This window comes from Aphelocoma coerulescens, chromosome 1, assembly GCF_041296385.1.
Source record: "Aphelocoma coerulescens isolate FSJ_1873_10779 chromosome 1, UR_Acoe_1.0, whole genome shotgun sequence".
Lineage (NCBI taxonomy): Eukaryota > Metazoa > Chordata > Aves > Passeriformes > Corvidae > Aphelocoma > Aphelocoma coerulescens.
Window position 1 is genome coordinate 63,201,592 of NC_091013.1, and position 26,512 is coordinate 63,228,103.

Sequence of the window (26,512 nt, forward strand, 5' to 3'; positions counted from 1 at the left end):
GCAGGTTGATTTCGAATCAGCCAGGGAGAGGTGGGAGAAGACAGCAAAAGCAGGAAGGAAGACAGAGTTATTTCTATTTCTCTCCTTTCCCTTCTGCACCTCCCTTCCTGCACACTTTTTTTTTCAGGCAGGATTGAAATCCAGGAAATTTGAACCAAATATTTTAGCTATTTTAAATTGCTGAATTATGCATTTTTTCAGAATGCCACCAAAGCTTTTTCAAGTAAAGGAGATGAAATTCCCCTCTTAATAGCCCTGTAGGATACAGTGATATCCTGGAAGTGCCATAAAAATGCCATTAAGAGACATTTCATTTTGGCTTCTGGGGGCTCTACACTTATCTATTTTGACTTAAACTCTTTCTTCCATCTCTGCAAGAGAGGAGCATGACACAGTAGTTGCACAAAATGAGCTCAGATCAGGGAAGACAGATTGTAAATCGAGACTTGCTAGAGCTAAATCATGTTCTCTCTCTTGATCTCTTATCTGATAACTTTTATCCAAAAGGTATTGAGGAAGTTAATTGCAACTGCTAAGATGAATCTTTAGGAAATATCATTCTCCAGGGCCTTCTTTTCCCTGCTCTCCAGACGCCATGTTACATTTTTTTCAAGGCCTCAAATATGAAATGGTTATCTTGTGAATTTTAACATCCTTATCCTTTTCTACGGAACTGTTCAGACAAAGAAGAAAGCTGTAGCTTTTTATTTGCAAAGTTTAGGAATCCAGAGAAGCAGGGTGTGAGGGGGAAAGGCAGAGGCTTTCTGAATTCAAATGTTTGCTCTACTTGACAAGCTAAAGACGAGGGTAAAAAAGGATGTTTTCTGTTTAGAGACTGAAGCACTATAGACAGTCTTGGATTAGAAACAAGCTGAAATTCCTGTTGTAAACTTCTAATTACCTTGTATGGCATGACTTCTAGATACACTATCTTGCAAAGATAGTGAAGCTGTGAGTACATGTTAAGACAGCTTTATGCATATAAAAAACATGTTGGTAAAGACTGTGGGAGATCTAGTTACTCTCTGGAAATATGTATCATAAAACTCTTGGTGGCAAAATACAGCAATTTTCTCATTGCCAATAAGTATTTTAATATTCTCAGATCACCAAACTAACAGCCTGTTGTTACTTAATTGACAGAATATAGGCATCAGTAGGCATACAAATGTTTGAAGGAAGACAAAAACATAATCAATAGTTGTTGGGAAAGGTCAGGTTATATCGCACTCAAGAGGAGAGCTCTTCCCTCCCAGATAAGTCAGATGGATAGGAAGGACCTCGTAGTCCATGCAATACATTGGTGTGTATGCAATGAGGTGGGCTGAATAAAATTCATAGGAAGCAGGAGGCCCTGTCTGCTTTGACACGAATGCAAGCACAGACAGCTTTTAACATTTTGCACACTCAAAATCAAGTAAATTACCATCTTTCTGACAGCTTCAGCAGTGGCATGAAAGCATCTGATTTTGTGTCTTATCTGCTTCAAGATCCAAGTGGTTTTATATTTTAGTGTATCAAAGAAATGGATAAAAGTCTGGGTACTCTGTCAGAGGGTGCATCAGGATCTTGAGTGCTGAGGAACATCTTACAGTTATGGACATACGGAGATGGAAAGACTTTCCTAAAACATTTCTGCTATGTGGCACAGACAGAGGGACAGATAATATACTCAAAAGTAGCACTGGATTCAGAGATCTAGGTTTTCCTCCCTCATCTTGACAATGGGCAGTTTGTATATTCACCTCCAATAACCACATAATTTTTGAACTCAGGTTGTATCTGGTGTAGGTACTGATAAGGCATTAAACAGGGTATTGTTTTCACAGCACTGCTGGCATCTACAGTGCTTTTGGACCAGAGCATGTTGTTCATAAGCCAAAGAGGATGGTGAATCCACAAAACCAGACACAGGTAGGGAGGATGTGCGTGTGTTAAAAGTAAGTGAGGGTGAAGCTATAGAGAAGAAACTTTTCCTAAAGGAGGAAGAAGATTATCTATCCTTTGTTACAGTGTTTTTCTTTTGGTGTTTTTGCTGAGCATGGCAGAGCAGAGATTCATTGTGAAATCTAGCAGAAGAAGTGATCTTGATTTTGTTTGCTCAGTTTCTCAAGAACTCTTCTAAGACTAAGGTTAAAGACCACTAAACAAATGCAGGCTCCTTTTGTTTGGAAATGACTTACTGGCAAATATATCCAGTGACAGGTTTTTTCTGTTTTATATTTTGCACCGACCGTTTCTTCACGCAAAGCAATCACTACTTGGGTTGTGTGTTTCTTTACAGGCAAGTGCAATCAAGACAAAAACACAAAATCACACGAAGTGTTTTTTGCATGGTTATATTGTGCTGTATTTCAGGTAGTAAGAAAGGGGGGGGCTCTCTGGGAGGAAAGCCCTGGACAGATGTTAACATACCATTTTTCTGACCACTGTTTCTCCATGCACTTTGAAGGAGGTAGATGTTAAAAGGTAGGCCTGCTGAGCTGAGTGTATTTTCCTCTATATTTGCAGCTAGACAATGAAAGATGGTGACTGTGGCACACAGGACAGGAACTGAAATGTATACTCAGGACCATTCCCCAATTATTCTCATTTTGTGAAGCCAACAGAAACCTCAGCAATGCCTTGCTGTGGAAAGGGAGTTTTGAATGGCAGTTTGTTTTATGGCTCTTAATTTATCTCTCCTTCAGTTGTTGGTCTCATGACTGACTCCTCCTTCCCTCTCCCACTCACACTGTGTGGCGTCATTCTGCAACAGCTTTCCTTGCATTTCACTGTACGCAGCCTCATAAGTTTTACTGTGAAATGCTTTGGCACATAGGCAGTGAGGAAAAATCTGTGTAACAAGCCCGATGCCTTAGAAATATTTTGTGTGTTCCTCTGCAGAGGATAGAAAGTGTAAAAACACAGGGGAAGGTATTCTGCGGAAAAAATGTATTACTGTATGTCACATGAATGGTGTTTGAGAGCTACAAATTCCTGCACAAAAAATAATAAAACATAATAAACACCTCTCCTGCTGGCAACCTACATAAGAAGACACAGCTCAGCTTCTACTTGGGTTGATGCTTGATAGAAAAGGGTCAGGAGAAGGGGAGGAAGAGAGGAGCCCTCAGACTCTTCCAAGCAGGTGGCATCCTGCCTTTCTCATTCGCATGCTTGGACAGTGTGTGACATGGGTGTCCCACAGGTATCTCTGCAAACCCTGAGCCCACTTGAATGATGCAGTAAGTGGTGATGGACATGCACCTGCCTGTCCCTTTCCCAGGCTTTCATTGGAAAAAGGAGGTGCAGCTGAGGTTGAAATGAAGAGGGATGATAAGAAAGAAAATGTGGTGTGGCCAATGGAAGCAGATCTGGGCTGCCTTTGAAGTGCCCTGAATCTCTCAGCTGTTGTGAACACATCTCACTCTCCCTTTGAATGATGGGAAGGGAGGTCAAAAGAGCTCAGTTGGAAACAACTGCCAAGGACAGAAAATTCTTAAAAATTAGCGTGCCTTTTGGGAAGGAGGAAGGCAGTGCAATTTTGATGAGAAAGGCTGCTTTTGGTTTGGGCTTAATCATGCAAGGTGCTGAGTGCCTTCAGTCCTCATTCACGTTGATAGGAAGCGACTGTCCTCATGCTACCTGGCAGTCATGGCTGCTAGGTCAGTTCTCATTCCCCTCTTCCCCTCAGCCTGTCACTTCACTTCCTAAAGAATGTCTTATTTGATGTCATCTGTAGCACAGGGAATTAATGAGGTTTTCTTTCAGATGCTTCTCATTTATCCACAGAAAATCAGAGGGACAGATGTTTTTCTCTGCTAGAAAGTAAACCTCCAGGAAGATGACAGAAAGGAGCTGGTTGGATGTTTGTAGCATCCCTTTCCCAGACATGCAGATGGGGCTTGGACCTACTTTGGGTCTGTGGAAAGAAGGGGCAGCCATTTGGAGCTGACTATCCTCATGAGCTGCTGTTCTCTTCTCTCATTTCAAAGGATTTCTAACCCTCAGGGACCACCTCTGACCACATCATTCCTTGAGAAATGGATGCAAAGCACGCTTAATGTCAATGACATCTTAATCATCTGGTCTTCAAAAAGCGAAAAGGCCAAGACAAGAACTTCTGTTAGCAGGAGCATCATAGTATTTGATAAACATGGACTGCATGCATCTAGTTGAGATGCCTCTATGCTGAACTGTGCAATTCACAAAATGTAAATGGGGTGCTTATCAGATGGATTATTTTCTGAAAGCACAGGCAAAATTACAGTAATTACTTTTCCTCCTGCTATATTATCTGTATTCCCAAGAAACTTTAAACTTCATACAGAAAATAAATAAATATTTACTTAAAAGATCAGAATAGCTTTGCAAAGGTTCCCTTCACTTCCCACAAAATCAGCATTTCTCTTGAACAAAAAGCTATTCTTGGAAGCATGAGATTTTCACGGGGGCAGGGAGAAACAGGTACTGTCAGTGAAAAATTTTCCAAGGAGATCACTAGATAGTAATCTAGATTTTCAAGAAGCTGTAGTTTCCTGTAATTCCCACTTCTTTGACAAGCCCTTGGGTGACAAATGAGTTTCTACTATTTTTCCTTCAGCAACTGAGTGCTTCAGCCCAGCTTTTTAGATATAACCACCAAGGTTATTGCCTGGGAATAATCAATATTAAGGGCCCACCTTTTTAATGCGAGATAAAGATTAATCTACTTTGTCCTTCCACTTACTCTCCCTTAAGCCACTCATATACATGCATTTGATTATATTTTGTGATTCACAAAGGATAAATCTAAAGGACTAGCTGAAAAAAAAATCATCTGCCATGGCTTGTTCAGCTCATCAAACTGTAGATGATGGTATAATGCTAACACCAACTGGTTCTACAGCATCTTAGAGCTCTGTAGACAAGTAATAAGCAAGCCTTATAACACTCCCCCATCCATCCTAAATGTAAGCATTTTAACCTGGTTTATTTGCTTTTTTATTCTCACATATGAAAAGCAAAAATTTTCTTGGGCACTTGTATCTTTTGTTACTCTAGCATGATAGTGCCCACAGTCTTTTATGGTTTTGTCCTCAAAACCTCCCCATGAGGTAGAAAGTGCTGTTTTGTTATAACTGAGAAACTGAATTGCAGAAAAGTTAGAAGACTCTTCTCATGGCCACCTAGGAAAGTCAAAAGGGGTCAAGAGCTCAAGCCATGAATTCGGCTGGGACCTTCTCACTTCCTTTCAAGCTTGCATGTAAGAAAAATGGTTCAGAGCTGGTCTCACATCCCTGATCTGGGAATAAAGCAGTGTTCTCATGGGGTACATCTGGATCTAAGACAACCTGTCTGACTGTACACTGAAACAGCATCAGAATGTTCAGTCTGTTCATCACAGTCTTCACCACGAGCTGCGAGGATGGGAACAAGCAGCTGGGTGGTGCTACACACTTGAGCAAAAAGACCAGGACGTCAATCCCTTTAGTGATAGCACCAGGGTCTGACAGCTAACTCCAATTTCTAGGACACTGCCTCAGCCTTCTGAACTAACCTCCTTCCCATAAAATACAGTTAATATGCAGGTGCATTGTAGCTGGGCAGAGATCTTGTAATGTGAGCAACGTAATCCCAAAAACACCCATTTGTTTCTGTTTAAGACAGCAACACAAAGATTCAACCTCATCCAGCTCAGCCCGTGCCCTAAGTGTATGGAGATGATAAGAGAAACATTGCTGTTCTGTAACACATGCATGCAAATAGCTGAGAAATATCTCAAAAGATATCAAGTAACTAACTGAGCATCATGACTGCACCACTGCATAAACTCCTTGAAAGAGCAGCAAGGGGTGAAAATTGCTGATGGCAATTTCCACAGTAGAGTAATTTAGCTCAGAGGCAAAGAGAGTGGTGAAGGAGAGAGAGAGAATATATATGTCAGTGTGGGAGAGGGTGGATTTGTACAAGAAGGAGTGCATTAGACTATGTGTGAGTGTGGAGGAGGGTTAGAAGTGAGTTTCTCAGAATTAGGGCAAATTCTGCATTCATAGTAGACCTTGCAGAGAAGGTGCATGTGTGCATGTTTATACATATATACAGGTTTGACCTTGGTCATCTCAGCATCATTAGTGTTTTTTAAGACACTTTTCTGGAATATATTTCCAGTTCTTCCAAGTGTAGGGAAAAAAACATTGAAGGTGGGATTGAAGGCCAGCTAAAAATGCAAAACTTAGAAGATGTACCAGTGATTTGGAAAATACATAAAAGCAACAAGACTCTTTCTTTTTTAGAAAGTGGAAAGATGGAGATGGGAACATGGCAAGGGGGGACTGTTGCTATAATTGTCTCCTGGGAAGATGCTGGCAGTGTTTATCAAAAGAAGAAATGTAGGGTGGGTGGGCATTCCACCTCCATCTCTGGGCAAAGGAGAACATGTAGAGGGTCCTGTGCCACTGACAATAAGCAGTAGGAGTTAACTTGCACAGATTCATCCTTCTTCTTTCACCATACCAGTGCCTTTAGGTAGGCAAAAAGAATTACTGCTGTTTGCTGTAATCCAGAGTCATTTGGTGTAGAGAGGAGAGCACTAAGAAATCAAAGGTTAAACCAGTGAGAAATTATTTTCTACAGCAATTTAGTAAAAGATGTCTCTTTATTGAGATAGGCACTGTATATCCAAGTTCTTTATGCACATTGCATCTCTCCAAAATGTATGCCAGGAAAACAGAGTCTGATGTTTAGGCTCTGGTTCCTACTCATTGCTGGTTTCCCTGGTAATCCACTCTAGCAGTATTCCAGCTTTGAGACTCCTAAGCACAAATTTTTGGGCTCATTTCCAGTCACTTATCTTTCCAATGGGAACAGTCTATTTCTTACTTCACCCACTTAGGCACAGCAATTTATACTTCTGATTCATGCTGTGGTGGACTGAGGGGAAGATTTTATAGTGGTAATACCAATTGTCCCCTATCCCACAGTAACTTTAAAGTACTTAGCAAAACCTCAGGAGGTGTGGAAATGCATGACAGGTAAATAAATTGTTCATGTAAGTAACAGAATTGTCCCTTACATTTCCCTTAACCCCCAAAAGTCATGTTCACACAGCCAAAGTTTCTTCTAATTAAGAAAACACCTCATGAGGCAAGGATGTCACCTTGAAAAGACATTTCAAATATATTCTCAGTGGTCATTGATCATAATAAGTCATTGATCTCTTGGTCAGTAGCTAAAAGATTTTGCTCTGACCACATTAACCTAAGGATGAATCTAAGCGTACATTCAGCTGTCTGTATTTCCTTTTCCCTTGCAGTGATTCAGTGCAGCATTGGCTAAGGATAAACAACATTCATTAGAACAGTTTACATGGAATGGCTACACTCCTCACACTTTCCACGCTTAAAAACTCCTAGCACCAGTAGTTCCTATGGCCAGTCCTAGGATCACATAAAGGATTAAGAAAGCCCGTTATTCCTTGATTTTGTCCTTTTGTATTATATCTATAAGGGAAATGGATTACAATCCTGAAATTTGGGCTGTCTGCATGCTGACCTTACAGGGCACAGCCAAATTATTGGAGATGAATGTTTCTCTCAAGATGCTGTTTTCTATTATGTTCTTCTTTAGGAGTGGAAACCATCTGGGATTGACTGTTCAAATGGAACTTGATTTCCGGAAGATTTTCAGCTTTACTGCATGCATGTGTCAATAATTACTTGCAAAGTAAGGGCTGTGTGGATTGTGTTTTACCAAATGATTTCGGTATTTGTGATGGCTTTCCACCTGTTCAAGTTTTGATTGCAAAATCACTCTATGCAGAAAAAATATAAAAAAGTGTCAACAATGAGCAGCTGAGGTAAACATCTCTTGATCTCCCAAAAGCTGCTTAACTGATTTCCACTGTTTAAATGTACTCTTGACTGTGGGCTATCACAAACTCTCCAAATGAATTTTTAAATTGATTCAAAGCATTAGGCCACAATCTCTTTGGAATAATTTCAGTAATAATTTAATGGTAATGAAGTTAAAGATAGCACTCAAAATAACCCCTTTAAGATGCCAAATCATTAATACACACTTGCATAAATTCCACTTCCAAATGAAACCTTTTATGAGATTCTGAAAAGTTTTGCATACTAGAATCCAAATACATCCATGCATGGCTCAGAGTGATACTGCATAAAATAAAAAAGAGATGGAAAAGTCAGCAAGACCAATCGGCCAAAAGCTACAAGTTCCTCAAAGCAAGTTTTCGGCTATGGATGGAATTAGGTTTTTTCAGTAGACTGGAGAATTAAGTGGGAATTGTGGGTGTCAGTGTTCACCTTGGCTCTGGCAGGCAGATATGGTCCATGTTAGCCTAAGCTAAATCCCCCACAGATGAACTTGTAAAGAGTCTATAAAGAAGATGGCTAAGTGCTGTCCTACATGTAGTGAGTGGAGTTTGGGGAGCCACTCAGCTGGCTGGATATAAGCATACCTCTCCCTAAAACAGACATCTACAACTGGGAAGCTGAATAGCCTTGCAGACTCTCAGCCTAACTTAGTGACTTGCTTTTCTACTGCCTGTAATGGGAACATGAGCACTCTGCTCACACACCAACTTCTGGGAGTGGAAACTAGGGCCTCATCCTTTGCAGAACCTGTGTCTCCAAGCTGGGTAAGTAGGCAAAGGCTTTTGTTGTGTCTCTGTGACTCCCTTCTTGTGGACGTGGATGGGTTTGGACATCACCTGAAAGATGTTGCAGTGTGAGAGAAACTGGGTGCTGTGCCATGCAGTTCCTGTGGCCTGGCTGCTTCTGCACTAGGGAGCACTGGACATTAAGTTTCAGGTCCCCAGATTCTTTTCCAAGGAGGAGGGAACACGCAGACCTGCCAGCCTCTAGCCTTTGTCTCAAGGCTCTCTGTGTTTCTGTTGCAGTTTGGTTTAGGCAGGACAAGCTGCTCAGTACACATTGCTGAGCTGGACTGATGGGCATTCCATGGAGTAGCTCCAACTCAGTCCTTCAGAAGAGAGCTGAGGACTTTGGAGAGCACTGTGTCATGAAGATAGTTCTGAGCTGCTCTGTGGCCCTGGGAAGGGCTTCCTGAGTTTCTTCCATTGTTCTCTCAGCCCACTCTTTAATTTTCATTGCTGAACAGAGAAATTGGCTTCTCTATTGGTGGCAGTGGAGAAGAATACCAGCTTCTGTGGGACATAAGGTCTGACCCTCAAATGTGAATGTACTGGATCCTTACACAACTGTTTGTTTTCAATTTATTGTATATTGGTACTTTGAAAAGGAAACATTCCAAACATATCTTGTATAGGGTCAATAAACAACTATTTTGGAAATTTCTTTTAAGATGCATTTGTAGAGTAGATAGATAGACAGTTTTTTTCCCTGTCTGGGATTAGAAGCAGTATAAAAAGTTATGTAATGTTTAAAATATCATCACATTCTCCTAGCTGGTGATAAATAGCAATTTTCATGTTAGGGAAATTCTCCTCTATTAATCTGATCAACTTGCTTTTTTATTTTTTTAAGTTTGTCCCTTTAGAAACATTCTTATAACCCCTTGGACATAACGTTTTTGTTTTCCTCCTCAGAGATCCTGAGATGATATTGAGTTGCTTGGGAAATTAGATTTGTCAGCTTTATTCCTGCTTGCTGTCTACATTAATTTTATAATTAAAACCCAAAGATGTGTGTCTAATATGTATGAATTTACAAAAAGCAGAAAGAGGAAGAAATGTGCTTAAGCCCATACAAAAGAAGTAGTTTGACACATGTCAGTGTTACGTTTCAGTGCAAGAAAGAAAATATTTTTCTGGCAGAGAGCTCAGAGAACATGTAGGCAAACCAAGCAAAAACTCATGAATCTGAAAATTAGTCTGTGAAGTGTTTGTAGTCACAGTCAGGTTTTGATAAAACATTCAAATACAAATTATTGGATTGCAGATTTGGTATGCACTACCAGTTTTCCTCATTTATACACAGATTATATAAGTTGTATTTTGTATGTAAGTCTGGCATAGAGAAGGAGAAAAAAGTTGATTCAGGAAGCTCCCTCCTACCCACATCCTCTCAACTTCGTTTTCCCCTGATTCTGATCCTTCAATAAATCTTAAGGAAGGGGAAACACACATTTCCTCATCCTCTCCTCTGTTCTATGGCAGTGTTCTAATGCTTGGCATTGTTATTCACCACATACATTATAGTAAACTATTTACTTTGTCTGCAGCACCACGACCTTTGTGTGATTTGCCTCCTTTGGAGATGATGTAAGTCACTGCCTGTGTCAGCAGTGGCAGTGTTCTGCTAACTGGTACCTTCAAGAAGTGGTGTTGCTTTTGAGGGTAGCGACACCAAGGAGGCACTCTGCAGATTTAGGAGCACCCCAGGAAACAGCAATCACAGTCTCTACCACTGAAAACCCTCCTCAAGTGGCAGCATTTACCAGCTGTTCCCTTGTTTCACTGAAATCAGAAGGCTGATAGGAGGCTGGGGTCTAGCATTTCCAGTGAGCCACAGCTGAACATGGTTTCATAAATTCAGCACCCTGTTAATGAGGTGGCAGAACAGGACTGTGGATGTGACTGAGTGCCATATCTGTCTGCTTGAGAGCCTAAACTCGGATGAGATAAAGTCACTGCCACAAACATGCTCCGTCTCTATGTGTTTTGAGTAAAGTCATCACTGGCTGGAGGTTGTAACCCTTGGTTTTGCAGCAGCTACCTGCAGTGAAGACCAAGTGCACTTTCCCCATGCTTGAACTTCCTCCTCAGCTGACTGCAGTCTCACATCTCTTGTCATGATGCCTGAAAAACAGTGTCCCCAGTGAAAGGTGGAAGCTGGTTCTTGTTTACCAGCATGACTGGGCTGAGAAAGCAAGGTCCAGTCCTGTTTACAGGGGACCTGCTGGCTGAAGGCTGGATTCTGCCCCTACCTGCCAAATGTCAGACGGAGGCTTTGAAGCTGCTTTTCCAGTCACATGGACAAGCCTTGAGTCACGTTTGCTCTCCTGAATTTAGATGCTGTAGGAGTAGTGTCAGTTCCTGAAGCTAGGTACTGGTAATCCATGTGTAGTGTCATTAGACACTACAGTTTGGACTTCTTGTTTCTCATATTTGAGTGAAAATTTAAGTGGTAGGTTTTGGTCCATCAGGATAAAATTATTCTGAGTAGGCAGCCTTTCATCTTTCAAGGCTAATTAGTATTATCCATTTATATAAATCTTTATGGGTTCTCAGTTGCAATTGCTCATTCCTTTCTTCTTTGTAAACTGGACAGATTGCCATTTACATGTAGACTTTTTCCCTATATATGAGATTGCTGATAGATGTATTTTATTATGTGGCCTGGTAGACATTTTTCCTTTGTAATTCACCTTTACCTATATGACTTGCAGTAAAATAACAGAAATCACATAATGAACAAACTAAAAGACCTGATGCACTGAGGAAACAAAAAGCCATCATCCACTTGAATGGTCTGGAGGCTTCACACACATGTAGACAAACCCACACCAATCTGTGGACAAGATGAGAAGGGATAAATGCTAGATTAAGATCTGAAGAAAGGTCTCCTTAGAATCCCAAGAAGAATGTCCTACTCCGCCATGTGCTACACTTCAAGGCCTGTGTTTGTTCTGTTTCCTTATGTTACTCAGAATGTGAGTGACTCTCAGACTTTGAATTCAGAGGCCCATGGTTCTCAATCAATTCTACACAAAGGACTGTGTGAAACCCCAGAGTTAAGAGTGCTGAGAAGAGAGGTGTGTACCTACAGCTGCAGGAGTGGATCAGTCTGGCAGGTGCCCTCAGAACATGTTGGATGGATACAACCTTTGCATGAAGTGATGGCAACTGGAACAGTGGGACATCTTGCCTATCCAACACATCAGCAGATAAAGTGCTCACCTGGACAAGGAATAATTCTGCTCTGCACTCTGGGCCATAGTATGAAGTGGTGAGTGCATCTATGGCAGGGTATTCTGCAAAGTTAGTTGAGTGGCTAACATCTCTCACATCTTTGGCTCTATGTCCACATTCAAGTGAAAATCTTGGTATTGATGGCTTTTAAAAGCAAATTCTTGGTAGAAAACTTGCATTTTGTGGCTGGGTTTTGGAGTGTTGCTGAGTAGCTTTAATATTGGGTTTGGTCACAGATTCTCTCTGTTTGCTTGGTAACAGCTCTCAGACAGCCAGTAGTTCAAAAAGCAAAGGTCTTTGCCCAAGTCTGTATGTTGCCATGTAACGTAACTGTGATTTGCGAGAACTTTTTAGCAGTGAGTTATATTCTGTCGTGGCACAAAGTGGTGATTTCTCAACATCTCTACTGGGAGAAGGCCCTTGGTACTCATGCATAATTTTAAACTTGTGCACCTCCTGCCTAGCTGCAAAACTGAGACTTTGTGCATCCAGAGCTGTTTTCTTTGTTACTTAGCTCTTGAGGTATGCTGTTACACTGGGTTCTTGTGGGATTTTGTGTTGCTTTTTTTGCCAGACTAAACATTCTTACTCAGTTTGTTTCACAATGCATCAAATACAGAGAGTTAATGAAAACCTTACTTTAGATTAGTTACACAGAAGAACAGTAGCATTGATTGTGGGATTGACCACAAGGGACCTTTTTATAACCTGCCCAAAGCCTTGAATTCCTCACATGACTTAATGTCTGGAGCACCTTTTGCTTTCTTCTGAACATGGTTGCATGTGTGGATTGGGGAACATGAATAGGTGTGGGCCAAATGGGTCTGGGAGATGAAACCTTATTCTGGTTATTTCTGGAAATGTTTATGCTGCCACGTCTCCTTTGGAAATTGCAAATAGAGTAACTTCAGGGCTTGTAGCAAATTTAAGAAAAAGTTGTCCAGGTTCTTTCTCCAATTAGGATCCACCTGCTATTGCTGCAGATCATCCATAGTTTCCTGTTGGTGGTACTGCTTGTTAACTGCCTGAAAAAAGGCTTGAACTACTTCTAACTTAACTTTCCAGAAGAAGAAATCATGCTGAAAGAAGAAGTCCAGAAGAGGATAGCCAACTATCATATTGCTTAACCTGGGAGCAGTAAGTAGAGTGGATTGAGCTGGACAGAGGCTGTACAATAACAGCTGTGATGTCTTCTGTGGCCAAGTTAGCATGTTCACTGCTTGTGGGGATATGCACTGTGTGACAGCCACATCTCTAGCTGGCCTTTGATTAGGCCTCTTTCCCCAGATCCATCCAGATCACCCTCTGATGTCTTTCTCAATGCTGTTTATGACAGAAATCTCAGCCTTCTTGAAAGAAAGACAAAAATTTCAGGTCTCTCTTGCATGACCAATGTACACCATTGAACTTCTGACCAGCTGCCCAGGATTTATTACTGTAAATAAAGTTCTCTGCACTGCAGAAAAGCAAAAGTTCTGTGTTACATAAACGACTGCCCAGTTCCATTTCACCTGGGCACACACTTTCATACTTTTCTTTGAACATTTGAACTGCACAGACCACAAAAATCAAACAAAGGTTGCAAATCCCGCATTATTCCTGCTCTTGACTGTAAACCTTTGAAACAGTAGGGATTTCAGACTCCACACTGAAATCTCTTCAAAGGGGAAGGGTAATAAAGCACTCATAAAAGAGTACTTTTTTTCATTGCTTCTTCATTTCCACATACTAACCTTTGTTTTAAGAGCATCTCATGGCTATAAACTGTGAAGGGGTTTCTTTGGACTTAAAAAACCCATCTCAAAACATTCTGTGTAAATATAACATGAGCTCTTCTCTGTCTTTTCTAATAGGATGGACCTCTTTGCCAGCTATGTACTTCCAAATCTTCAATCACTGTGAAGATTGAGGAGAAGAATGGGGTCACCAGGGTGTATTTGTGCTTCAAGAAAGGCTGCCCTCCCCTCCTCTGTCATTGGATAATTTCCTTAAGACAGTAGTTTATCCATTTTACAGATCAGAGATTCTAATCCGGCCCTGAAACTAAAGTTTTAACTAGCAGAAGTTCTGTGAACTCAAATCAGGGTCAAATGTGCGTTCTGCAGATGTCCTCTTCCTCTGCAGTTTGAACAGATGAAGCAAGTACTTCATAGGGATGGAAATTAAATGGCAGGTGATTTCTATAGACCTCTGCTGGGACAATATTAGATGCCTTCCCTGTCCTGCCCTGTGGACAAATAGAACACCTGCTTCCAGAGCTGTCAATCAAGAACTTCTCAGGGTAGGAAATGTTTTTTAGAAAAGTTGGGCTGTTGAGACACCATATGGCTTCTTTCTCTGTCAGTATGTTTTATTGCTCAAAACCGGCTTCCAGTATCACCCTGCAAAGCAGCTCCTGCCTTGCAATTCTTTATTAGACAAATCAGCCTTGAACAGGTGGCATGATGTTTATCCATGGCTGTTCTTCTTCTCAAGACAAAAGTGTATTTTCCACCCTGATGAGACTAGCTTTTTTTGCTTCCATCTAACCAGGATGACAAGTTCAACCAAGGTGACAACCAGTCAAAGTGGAGGGGTAGAAATGACACCGTGAAATGGGTTCTGATTACCTGGCAAATACTTGCTTTCCATGAGTAATATATATTCTCACTAGCCTTCAAGGAGAAGGAAAATATTTTTGCTAACATCACCAGCAACCAGTGAACTGTAGAGCCGGAGATGCAGATTTTTCTTGCAGGGAGGGGCTCCTCTGCAATTGAAAGTTAGTGTTATCTGAGCTTATTTTTGGGATAAAGCCAGCTGCAGAGTAATTTTGGACGGTTCCTCTTTACGGAGTCCCAGTCCCCACACCTGAGCCAGCTGACTCCATGGGCAGAACCAGCAAAGGAAATGCGCAAACTCTTATAAATTCAATACCACCATAGTTTACAATTATTTTTACTATGAAATTTTATCTCTTCTTCTTCCCTGTTCCCCCTCTTAGTTTATAACAGGCTTCTGGGATGTCCTGGGATTTGCGTGGGTTTTTTTGATGGAACGCCAGGTTCTAACAAAATCCCTCCAGTCTCTATTTTTAATCCTATTTTATGGTCTTCTGTTGCTTCACTCCCATTTCCTCTCACAAGCGTACCATGTCTTCCCCCTGTGAAATGCAAGTCAGCTTTTAACGTCAGCAACCAGATCTGCAGAGTGTACAAGTTTTCCAGCCTCCTCCCCAGACACAACCAGGCTAATCAGCTGTATTCAGTAAGGAGCAGTGATAAAAACAGAAATGCACCAGAGGGTTAATTTTTAAACACAACAACTCTAATATGGGACCTGGTCTTTCTGTGGAAAATTTAAAAAAAAAAGAGAAAGAGAAAACTCGCCTAGTTAAGTGTATATTACTATTATACTGAGCAATTTCAGAGCAACTACTTGAGAATGAATCTTTTTCTGGCCTTAAGTCCTGGAGCAGCCCTTTAAATTCATAGCCCATCTTCTTCCAAATTAACGGGTCTTTGCAGACAAGCACTCAGCTAACTTATTCTAAAATTCTAAAATAGACAAACCAGTGTCAAGTCAATGCCCAAGGGCCTAACACAGCCAGCTTTTCACATTAAAGGCATTATGCCTTGTCTGCATCAGACTTTTAAAATGTATCAGCTAATATGTGCTAATGACACGCATTTAAACCCTAGTCTAGACAAAGCCTGTGCGATTGCCCTCTGAATGCTTGATGCGATCAGCGATCAGCGAACACCCTGACAGCAGATCTGATTACCCCATTTTAATCATGAAAGGCTATAAACATCCTAGAATTATCCAAACCTACCCCACAGCAAAGAACAGGGCTGTGCATGGGATCTAAGCCTCAAAATATCCTCGTGGGGTGAGACCTTTGGCCTTGCACAAGCAAACCTGTCAGTGGGGATAAAAAAAGCCAGGCTTTAGCAGACAGAAGCATATCTATGCAGAGGAATCTGTTACACCAGGATGAAGAAAATGACCCAACAGCAATTCAGTTGGGTTACTGCTTTGACCTTGGTGATCAGCTCCTAATCTGATAGGAATAGGAGGCAAAGAGTTGAACTGGAGCAGAGATGTGGCTGCATGTCTGTATGCTGTAAACTGATCAGTTTAATTCAAGTAACAGTTTTTCGCCACACATTTTAAAGCAAGTTTTGAAAAATTGGAAAGAATATTAAAAAAAAAGGATGCAGTGATTTGAGGAAGAGAAGATAAATGCTTTATAGCAAAACACTTAAAAACTCAATCTGTTTAGCTTATGAGAAAGAATACTGAGAAGTAAATAGACTACAATATATAAATATCTTCACTGGAGAAAATATGCAATACTAAAGGATTATTTAATCTTGCAGAGAAAAGCAAAACTGGCTAGAAGAATCTAGAAAAAATGAAGTTAGGAAGTTAAGACCCAATTTTGAAAACACTAATATCTTCTAAGAAACTATCAAGCAAAAAAATATCTTTTTCATCAGCTGATAACCTTGATTATGGCTGGGTGCTTTTAAGGGAGGTGTATTTTAATCCACCATATGCTATTCGGATCACTACAGAATTAACAGTGACATGGCTAAGATACAAGCAGTCCCTCAGTGGGTTTTTTTTAGGCTTCAGTGTTATGTGTATAAAAGTACATAAATTGGCAAGAAGTACTTACCAGCCAGAAGTCTGAGCAATGTTTGTAATATGTCTGTGGTAGGATTGCAGGAATGCTGTCTGCTAGGTTTAAAGAAATATATGCTTTTTTCCTCTTGCTGCCCCACAAATATCCCTGTTGAAAGGGTGTCTGACATTGGAGTCAGCCTATTAAATCTGAACAGGCACAATGTTACCCAGTGTGAGGAAAAACACTTGATCAAAGGTACTCCTGAGCATATCTATTTGATTTTGCTTACAAATTATGATTTCCATGAATTCAATGTAATGGGTTTATATAGTCAGAGGATCTGTACCTTGTAAGAATAATTTCCTTATTTGGCTGCTTTTTCAGTTGACTTACTTATTCTTGAAACATTCTGTTTTAGCTCAGTAAATACATAGTCACTTTTTGCAGTCCAGGCAATCACATACAGAACCAGAAAGAATTTGATTCTGTTTCTACTTTCTCTTTAAGGGAAAATTTAGGGTAAAAGAGCTGCAGAGCAGGATAACCTGATTGACAAGTCAAGGGACAACTTGTACACTTTCACAAAAAAGAAAACAAAATCATAAAAGCTTCACACTTTTAATGCTGAACACTGAGATGCATTTGTTAAGTGGATGAAATTGACATCAGTTCTACATCAGACCTGGCTACTTACTGGTGCCAGAAGCACAAAAAGAATATCCAAAGTCAACTCTTTCTCTTCCCTCCTTCTCTCCCCAAACCTCCTTCCCCAAATGAACTCACATCAACCCAGAATATTTTTGTCATACACTGACTGTCAAAGCCATTCGGATTTTAAATAAAACAATGGTTGCAAGACCAGAGTTTTTACTTAAACAAACCACCCAGAATGCTCTTACAACCAATTTTCTAGCTTTAGATTCCACAGTATTTGCTGCACATCATGTGTGGTTAAGTGTAGCATAGCTTGATACAGGATTCTTTCTAAATCTCAGTATGGCTGTTTCTTAAGTGAATGTGATTCTCTGGCAGTCCTGAACATGCAAGTTTTGCCCTAAACACACACACTTCAATAAACAATTCACTCCACTACATAGGAGGAGATATTAAGAATTTCCTTTTCAGTGATGGGGATAATGTAGTCTTCATCAAACAAGATCAAACATAAAACATCTCTTGTGGACATAAAATGCAGTTTAACAGAGAGGTTACAGTTAGCTCCCTGGAATGTGCAGGGTGAAATGCACATTTGTCCAAGAGGTTTTGCAGAGTGTATCTCTTAATCCTTCAAGTGGGAATCAGATACAGTGCAGTAAGAGGCTGGCCTCTCTAAGGTGATGGAAGTCACCCCTGCCATCAGTCCAAGACAGTTCAAAGCTGAGGATGATCTGAAAAGCTCTCCTGGGAGAACAGGAGTTCAGATCAACCTAACTTACAACTCCCTGCAAAATGCCCTCAGCATGTCGGGACAGTTAGAAACCAAACCTTCTCCTGCTCCACTAGTCCCTATTTGAGAAGAGGGGACACTGCTATAACTTCCTTCCATAACTTGCAGTTGCATGCCAGGCTGTTGCTCAGTCTTACCTCTTGAGCTCATGGTTAGCCTCTTCGGCCTTTCCTTGTTTTTTCCCCACTACCGTTGTGAAGATCCTGCTAACTGTGACTGGCTTTGAGTCTTTGCCAAATGTGCATCTTCCTTCAACCTGACTCAGCTTCAGGAACTTGCTTTAGGTCTTGTGGGGACCTATAAGGGTCATCTAATTCAATTGCCTAACAACTTCAGAGCTGACGAAAAGATAAATCATGTTAAAGGCATTGTGCAAATGCCCTTAAACACTGACAGCCATGGGGCATTGATCACCTCTCTGGAAACCCATTCCAGTGTTTGACCACCATCTCAGTAAAGAAATGCTCCCTAATGTCCAGTCTAGCTGTCTTTTGAAGGTGGCTTTCTTGTTATTAATCTCATTGTATTAACTGCAGAACTCCCAGCTGGATACCCCGAGAGTCATTATAGGGACATTTCAGCACCTAAAATGATGGAGCTCAACATTTTAATCCAGTTTCCCCCAAATCACACAAAGTTAAAGATAGTACTTGGTCCCAACCTGATGTTCATTGAGGATCTCCCTGAATTTCAAGTTCTCAACTGATGTATTACAATATACAGGATGCCTACATGCTATTCATACTCAAAGTTTAGATCTTCTTTGGCAGTATCTAAAATCCAGTGAAAGAGGTTCCCCTTCAGCTGCTACTATACAAGGACTAAAAAGGTACCCTTCCAAAGCTCTGATGGTCTAGACAGACATGAAAAACCCATGAAGAAAAAAAAAGAAGAAAAAATACATGCAAAGCAAATACAGTGATTAGGTTACAAGGTTCTGTCAAAAAAGAGAATGTTTTCTGACTATCTGGATTTGAAGTTGTTTTGTGAGAGAGACAATGATCTAAAGGGGAAAAAAAGGAGGACACAAGGAAAGGAAGGACAGAATATAATGAGTAAGTATGGCATGGAGTAAGACAAGGTGAAAGTTTTCTCACATCTCTTTTCCCTAGCCAAAGTGGCATCCATACACATTTATGTTACAGTACTTAAATACAAGCTGTCAGACCTAACACATTTTTGCCAGAATTATTCATGAAACTGTATGATCTCAAGAGAGGAAGGAGTTGTTACTTGGATTAAACTAGTTAATTTTCATTAACATAACTGGCATATAATTAGTAGTTTCACCGGAGTAATTTATCACAGGCTCTATGGCAACCATAATCGAGATGTACTTCATTTTTTTAAATTTTGTGTATACTGCCTGAAAGTATAATTTTCTCCCATAATAGACCTGTTGAACCTCTTTTCTCCCATAGTAGACCTTCTTTTCCCCTTTTGTACACAATTAGCATTTCATTTAATATTTCTATATTCCAGGTAGATGATAGAAGAGAAATAGAGAAGAGAAATAGGTCCTAAAGTGCCAATCACCAAAAGCCATGTTGGAGAGTTCCTTCACTACTAAATGCATTTGACACTAATTGCTGTTTATTGAAGAACCTGAGTGAAACATCACTCTGACATGTATCTGAATACTCCCTGCATCTGTTTGAATTTTCCATATTTCCCGCTGTTGGTGCCCCACTTCATAGGACCAGCTCTCTCACGACTGGTTCCTCTGCCTGCACAGGGGTGTGGCTCCAAGGCGGCTGCTGTTTCTTACCCACAGCAGTTCTTACCCAACACAACAATGGAAACGAGAAATTTGAAGGTGTTAATTTTTCACCCGTCTGCTTGTTGAAAAAAAAAAATCAAAGGTCCATGCTGGTACTTCCTCTACCGATATTTTAAATTATTTTAATCTTATCTAATATTGCAAGCTCTTTTTTGATTTATAATTCATTCAACCAAGTTATCTGCAATGGATAGTTCAGGTAGGGAAAAGATAAGTTCCAGGAGACTCTTGCTGGATCAATTAAAATTCAAAAATATCAGAAGAAAAACTTATACAAACAATATGGTAGAAGTCATATTTATTGATAAAAATTAATATATCTGCTATAAAATTTGTAACAGTAATGCAACTGAATATTTATTTTGATGCATAAACCTGAATGTTACATACCAAATACAATACAGTAACACTGGTTTCCTCCTTATTTACACGTTTATGAAAATTGATATGCAATCCATGTTAAAAGAACTTGTAATGGAGAATAGTTACATTAGAAAAATAATATTCTTGATAAAGCATTCTTGAGGACTCCAATCACATTTTCAGGCCTCTTTCAATAAGGCAAAAATCCCTGGTACAGCATATAACTTAATTTACAAAATACAATAACTTCAGACACATCTTCAAGTTTTCTTTTGGTATGCTTTTCCTCACTGTAAAATTACTCAATTCTCTTACTAAACAGAAAGAACTTTCTATAACAAAACTTAATGAGTTCTACTACATATTACATATAAATTGCTGTAGCTTAGCGACCATAACTGGGCTATCTTTCTCCTTAACTGTTTGCTCAATGAGCTTTTCTTAGATGTAGGACATGTAGTATTTTGAAATCATTATGACTGTGGTATCTTTCTTCAGTTTTCATAGGAAACAATCTGTCACATTTTGAAACTTTTTTTTAAAATTTTATTTTATTTTAGGAACTGGTGCACAACTACATTTCCACTCACAAGAGAACGTCACAAATGTAACTAAAATTAGGCTTGGATAACTTTGAAAACATACTACTATGTGCCCAAACCCAAATTTCTTACTTTAATACTTTATAACCCTGCCATGCTCTAGAAATTCTTCTTCTGCATAGCTTCATTACTAGTCACAGTCAGATAGTTTTAATTCCTTCAAAGGCACAAAACTTCCACCTCTTTTCCAGTGTTGCTCCTACACCAGTGAATTCTTGTTTAAACATGCGTGGCAGTCTCATCAAAAGCATTTCTATTTCATTTGCAGAGATCTGAGAAAGAAACAAAGGTAAAATTAAAGTGAGAAAGCTGCCCTGTAGCTTGTAAAGAGGAAACATTACGAACAGATATAAGAGGGGTGAGGGGGAGAGGTATTCAGGCCATATGAAAATAGCCAACCATTATTATTTTTTTTTAACCTTAGCCTGACATGACTTTCCAGACTCCAAAGCAAGTGCAGATTCCTTGCAGGAATGATTTTGCTCTTGTAGGTGGCATCCCACTGTAAAGCAATGACAACTGCCATGCTGGGGCTGTGGCCACAGTGTGGTATGAAGTCCATCTAAAAACTACAGTCACGGGTGTTCTTGTGAGGAGGAGGAAGCAGATGGGACCTTATTCTTCTTCTCAGCCTACGAGCTCTTGGGTTCTTCTCACAGCTCCATCAGTTTTTCTTTTTCAAAAAAACTTTATCAGCTCCCTTTTGTTATTGAAGGCTGACTATCCATGGAGCCATCTTCAGTCTTACCCAGTTCAGCAGCCCCAGATAACTAAGCAGTAAAGCTCCCAATTCTGCATTGATCAGGATGTTTTTATCACTTTGAAACCTTAATGACTGGTCACCTTCCTAATGGGCAAGATGCTCTCATTACAGAAAACACTTTCACAAAGGCAGCCTTCCTGGTATAATCAGTGGGGAAGTCAAGAAATGAACACTCGTGGAACATGAGCCATTTTATCTGACTGCTTCTAAAGTGGTAGTCATTAAAGGAACAGCAAAGAAATCTATGGGTACTGCCTGTTATCCACAGGTATCTCCATGGCTTGAAAGGCTTCTCTCAAAATAATGATATTTCTGCTTATTTATATTAGTAGAAACCTTCCATGGTGAAAACTTTTCTTTTTAAAACATTATGTAAACACAAAATGTGCTAATTATACCTCAGTACACCCAAGGGGGGCGAGAAAGTATCTATTGCCTCTTATTTTTCTGTCAAGGTTAGTGCAGCAGAAAGATTAAATGATTTGTTAAAGGTGGCACCAAAACTCACTGTTGGAGGCAGCCTCAGAGTGATCCAAACCATCTCTCAAGTACTCACATGGCAGCAGTGGGTGTCTGGTTACTTTTGTGCGATGTATCTGAGCTCTATACAGAGCCCTCAGCCCACACGGGTACGCTGACCTTATCATTCCTGCTCAGGCAAGGAATGACAGTCTAACCACGGAAAGTAATTGAAATTCATCTCTGAGATTGCATCTCTGGATCACGCTATTAAAAAGTAATTTGTTTCTACAAGCAGTTTCTTCCAAAATAAACCAACGAGGTCAAATTTTGCAGCCTGTGTTTATTATGCAGTAGGTAGGTCTGGTGGTAGCTGCAGAGATGGAGACAGTGCTCCTTCCTTGAGGGCTCTGTTTGCATCAAGAGCTTGACCCTGACAGCCTCACAGAAGTCAACATGTTACTCATGTGAGCAAATGCTCAAGGACAGAGCCCACAGTCATGCACAAGAAGGGACCACAGCAGTTCAGGGGGAGAATGTCGAAGAACTCACTGGGCAGAAGCAATGAGCAAGAGGGCTGGAGCCCAGGGAGTCCATATTTTGGATGACTGCTCTTACCACTCAAGAGATACAGAGCTGGAGAGGTCATCCAAGGGAAGAAGCAGTTGAAACTAAGCCAAATGCTGTGTTAAGGAAGGACTTGAAAGATAGCTGAGGAGATTGGGCATCATCTTATCCTGGGTGATGCAGGACAAGATGAAGGAAAGTGCACATGTGGCAGGGGCATAGAGAAGCAGAAGAAGAAATGTCTGGAGGTGTGAAGCTCTGGATTCATCAGGTCTTGATAAAACCAGACATTTTAAAAATAATTGAAATTCACCAATTTCTCACCTCTTTCTGCCATCCTCATGCCCAACTCCCTTTTCATTGTGGGTGGCAGTGGGCTGTAAAGCACTAGCAAACCTGAGTTGCCATGGCCAGAAGGCAGTACCTAACAAATTCATCATCCCTCCTCACTTATCACTGCAGCCTGTCTTAATTCCAGTGAGATTCTAGTTCAGGATCTCCTCTGCTTTTAGCTCTACTTTTTCATAGAAACAGAGGAAGGATCCAGGATCTTCCAGGAGCATGAAGCAGCCCCTCAAAGCAGTGGGAAGATGATCTTAGCTATAGGCTGAGGGGGCTGTTCAGGAACAAAATATCACCAGGATCAAAGGAATGTGTCACAAGAAGATCTGGGAAAGCACCATCATCCAAGTATTGGCAGACATGGGACAGAGCTGTGGCAGGCTGCAGGGTGACCCCTGCATCTGCTAAGTGTCTCTGGCAGCCTGGCATCCTGCAGAGCCGCTGTTTAGCACTTGGAGTACATTTCACCTGATCAAAGGTGGCTATTTCACACTTGAGCTTCTCACCCTTGACTTGGTTAATATTCAATGGAGAGGAATAGGCCCATTTTGGGGCTTGATTTCATCTCATTCTACAGCAGATACTAAAAAGTAAGTCAAAGAGTCTTACCCTACAGGTATGTACTGACTGTGAACTGTGTGAACCGATGCAATAAACACTTTGCATGCTGTTTTGTGTTGGCTTCACTTTTGTCTTGGCCACAGCTTCACTGAAATTAGCAGTAGGGTCACTCAGTTCCTTTATGAGATCATCTCTGCTTCCACGTGGAGACAAAGGACATCCTAGATGGTCCATTCTTGTGTTTATGAAGGTTCAGTTCAGTGTGACACACAACTAACAACTTTTCAAAGAATAAAGGGCCACCTCCAAGAGCTGCAACAGTTTGATAGCCCCTTGTTCTGCTTTTTTTCTCCTCAGCTATATTTCAGAATCATGTGTCATGAAATCAGCTGCTAGTCTTTGCCATTTAGAGCTCTGCTCTTCTGTGACACAGAATAGCTCAGCAGTGCGAGGCAAAGACCTCAACACAAGCACGTGCACTGTAATTTGCAAATGAATAAAGACTGCAAACCCCCAAGCCCCATATCCCATTATCTTTCTAATGGAAATGCATGAAGAATTTAACCTGCAGTAAAGAATAATACAATATTTCTAAAGAGAAAACAGATTTTGATTAATTTTTTCTTACCCTAGAGTCCAACTGCTGCATATAAGACCAAAGATACTCTATATTGGCTCCAAAAGGGTGGACGTGAAGAAATGTGGATATGATACCTGTATTAAAAACAAACGCACACAAAGTATTAAAATTACTTCAGGCACTGTATCATTAAAATAGGCAAAATAATTCTGAAGAGTCTGTTCTTGCAGGTTTTTCAGTATAGATTATGATTCTTATTTTTCTTGCACAACCCAATAAGCATAACAAACCAGCACATTTTTAATACAGTCATAGTAACGTGCTAAATACAATAGTTCATCTTCAGGAATGACAGCAGTTAGCAAGTAAGTGACCAAGATAATATACTGATGAATAAAGGAATTTCTAAACAAAGCCTTGCTGGGAGCATTTCAACTACTAATTTTATGCTTGATTTACCAATATAAAATTGTGGATATTGTAATGGTAAAATTATTGTTTTTTTCCCCTTCACTGGATTCTCTGTTGTGAAAATGTTTCATACAATTGTGTCAGAACCCTCACTCCCTCAAATTTTTCTAGTAATTATGCTGGTTATGAAAAGTGTTTAATCCGTATTACCCCTAACTGCTGCTGAAGAAAACACAAATGCTTTATGACATATTTTCTTATTTACTTTTTCTTAAGAGAGAGCATATTCTGTCTAGCTTCATTGTTGTTTTCAGGATGATTGTAAACTGTATGGGAATTAAAAGTGGCTTAGAAGGAGTCAGGATCTAAGTCTAGAGATTTTTTCTGCAGTGAAAATCAAGTGACAGCATTAATAATGGTGACCAGAGAAAACAAGATTTGGGGCATCAGTTTTGCTATTAAAAGCACTCTCCAATTGCTTCTCTTCTAAGCAAACAATGAAAATACAAAATGGCATGTGTGTTACTTGCTGTTTGGGGAGAGCTGAACTGTAAGAATCAGAACAAATATTTCCAATTCTCTTTGGATGGGCTTCTTAGCTAAACCACCCTAGGGGAAGTTTCCTTTACTTAAATCATAAACACCAGGATTAAAAATGCTTACAAATGACAAAAATGGGTCACTGTATCTTGTGTACTGCAGGCCATACTGCTTTCTTGATGCCGAATGAATTAGGATAATCTTGGATTTCGTTTTTCCCCAAGTACTGGCCGTGGTTGAAACTGATAAGCAATATTTAACGCATTTTAGACTGGCTTTGCAAAGAACACCTTTTTTCCTCCTTCACTTTTCAAACAGCATTTACAAACTTCTGGTCCTGCATAAGGAGTGGCGTGTAATAAATTTTATACTATGGCAAGTCCTAGCAGCAGTGACTTTCTTTGTGCTGTGGTGAAGCCTTGAGGTGGCCACCTAAAAAACAGAGACTAGACAAAAATAAGAGAATAAAAGTAGGTATTTATTTGAAGGTCCTTCAAAGGTACACCCTGGGCAGTCAAAAGGCTACACCCAAGATGGGTCACGAGTTCCTCACACCTTCGTAAGTTTGGTTCATTTGCATATCAGGGTTAATTCTCTAATTATAACTTCACTCAATGATGTAACTACCCCAAGTTTGCCTCTCCTCTCAAGGCTTTAGTTTACACATTTTGGGCCTGAGGCAACCTAGTTGTCATTGGAAAACAAACCTAGAGAGGCTTTGTTATGTCTAAGCAGCATGAGAGAACAGTAGCTAACAGGCCACAGGAAAATTCAGAGTTGCACACTAGGCAGTGCATGATTTGAAAAATATAAAAGTTAAAACCTAAGGCATCAGTGGGTGACTACAAGCAGCCACACAAGAGCTCTAGAAGCAAAAGCCAAGACCATCACTCTTGGATGAGATGACTGGAAATCCAATTGGTACTCAAATCACATTTTACCAGTGTCATTGCATCTGTTATGTGGTTCCCAAGGCTTTTCAATTCAGGACATTCAAAGCCAGCTCTTTCACATAATGTAAGTAGTAACTAATTTGTCAATATTTTGTAGCTATTGACTGGACTTCCATGATGACTTTTAAGTAATTTTTTCTTTTATACTTTTTTTCCTCTAAGACAACATTGTATTTTTTAAAATACAGAAAAACTTGGTGAATGGATGGAGGCAAGGCCCTTTTTTCCCTTGCCACACCTGATCATGCCTCAGAGGAAGAGATAACATGAAATTCATCTTGAGGAATCTTTTATCTTTGAACTGTAACAGTGAGTCAGTTGTAAGGGTATTATGTCCAGTAATATCTGAACTGAGATTACTCCATTTATCTGAGTGTGCCACTGAACAGCAGATGTACAGGACCCACTTTGGGACACTGCCACTGTTTGTTACAGTCAAATAGTGAGTGACCTAGAAAAAAAGTTTGTTATTCTGTTCCTAAAATCCCATGCTTACTGTCCTTCTCACAGAATGAACTTTGAACAGATCAAGTACTGTCCCCTGCAATTAAAAGTTCCAGATTTTATTATAACAAGCATAATTCAATCCAGTCACACATTTCTGCACATTCCACTGTTTTGCTTCTCACTAGTCGCTGGGAGTTTGTGTCTTAA

The 26,512-nt window shown here is 40.2% G+C and overlaps 1 protein-coding gene across 14 annotated transcripts in view; it reads right to left on the reverse strand.

Annotated features, from left to right (window-relative positions):
• Nucleotides 1-20,008: 20,008 nt before the first annotated feature.
• The window catches only part of ENOX1 (ecto-NOX disulfide-thiol exchanger 1), a 367,773-nt gene continuing 361,269 nt past the window's right edge, over nt 20,009-26,512 (reverse strand). For all 14 annotated transcript variants that reach the window (XM_069009956.1, XM_069009997.1, XM_069009963.1 and 11 more), the window contains 2 exons: nt 24,003-24,088; nt 20,009-20,954 (listed from right to left, as the gene is read on the reverse strand). In XM_069009956.1, the coding sequence (XP_068866057.1) occupies nt 20,823-20,954; nt 24,003-24,088 (218 nt within the window). In that variant the 3' untranslated portion in view covers nt 20,009-20,822. The remainder of the gene's footprint in view (nt 20,955-24,002; nt 24,089-26,512) is intronic.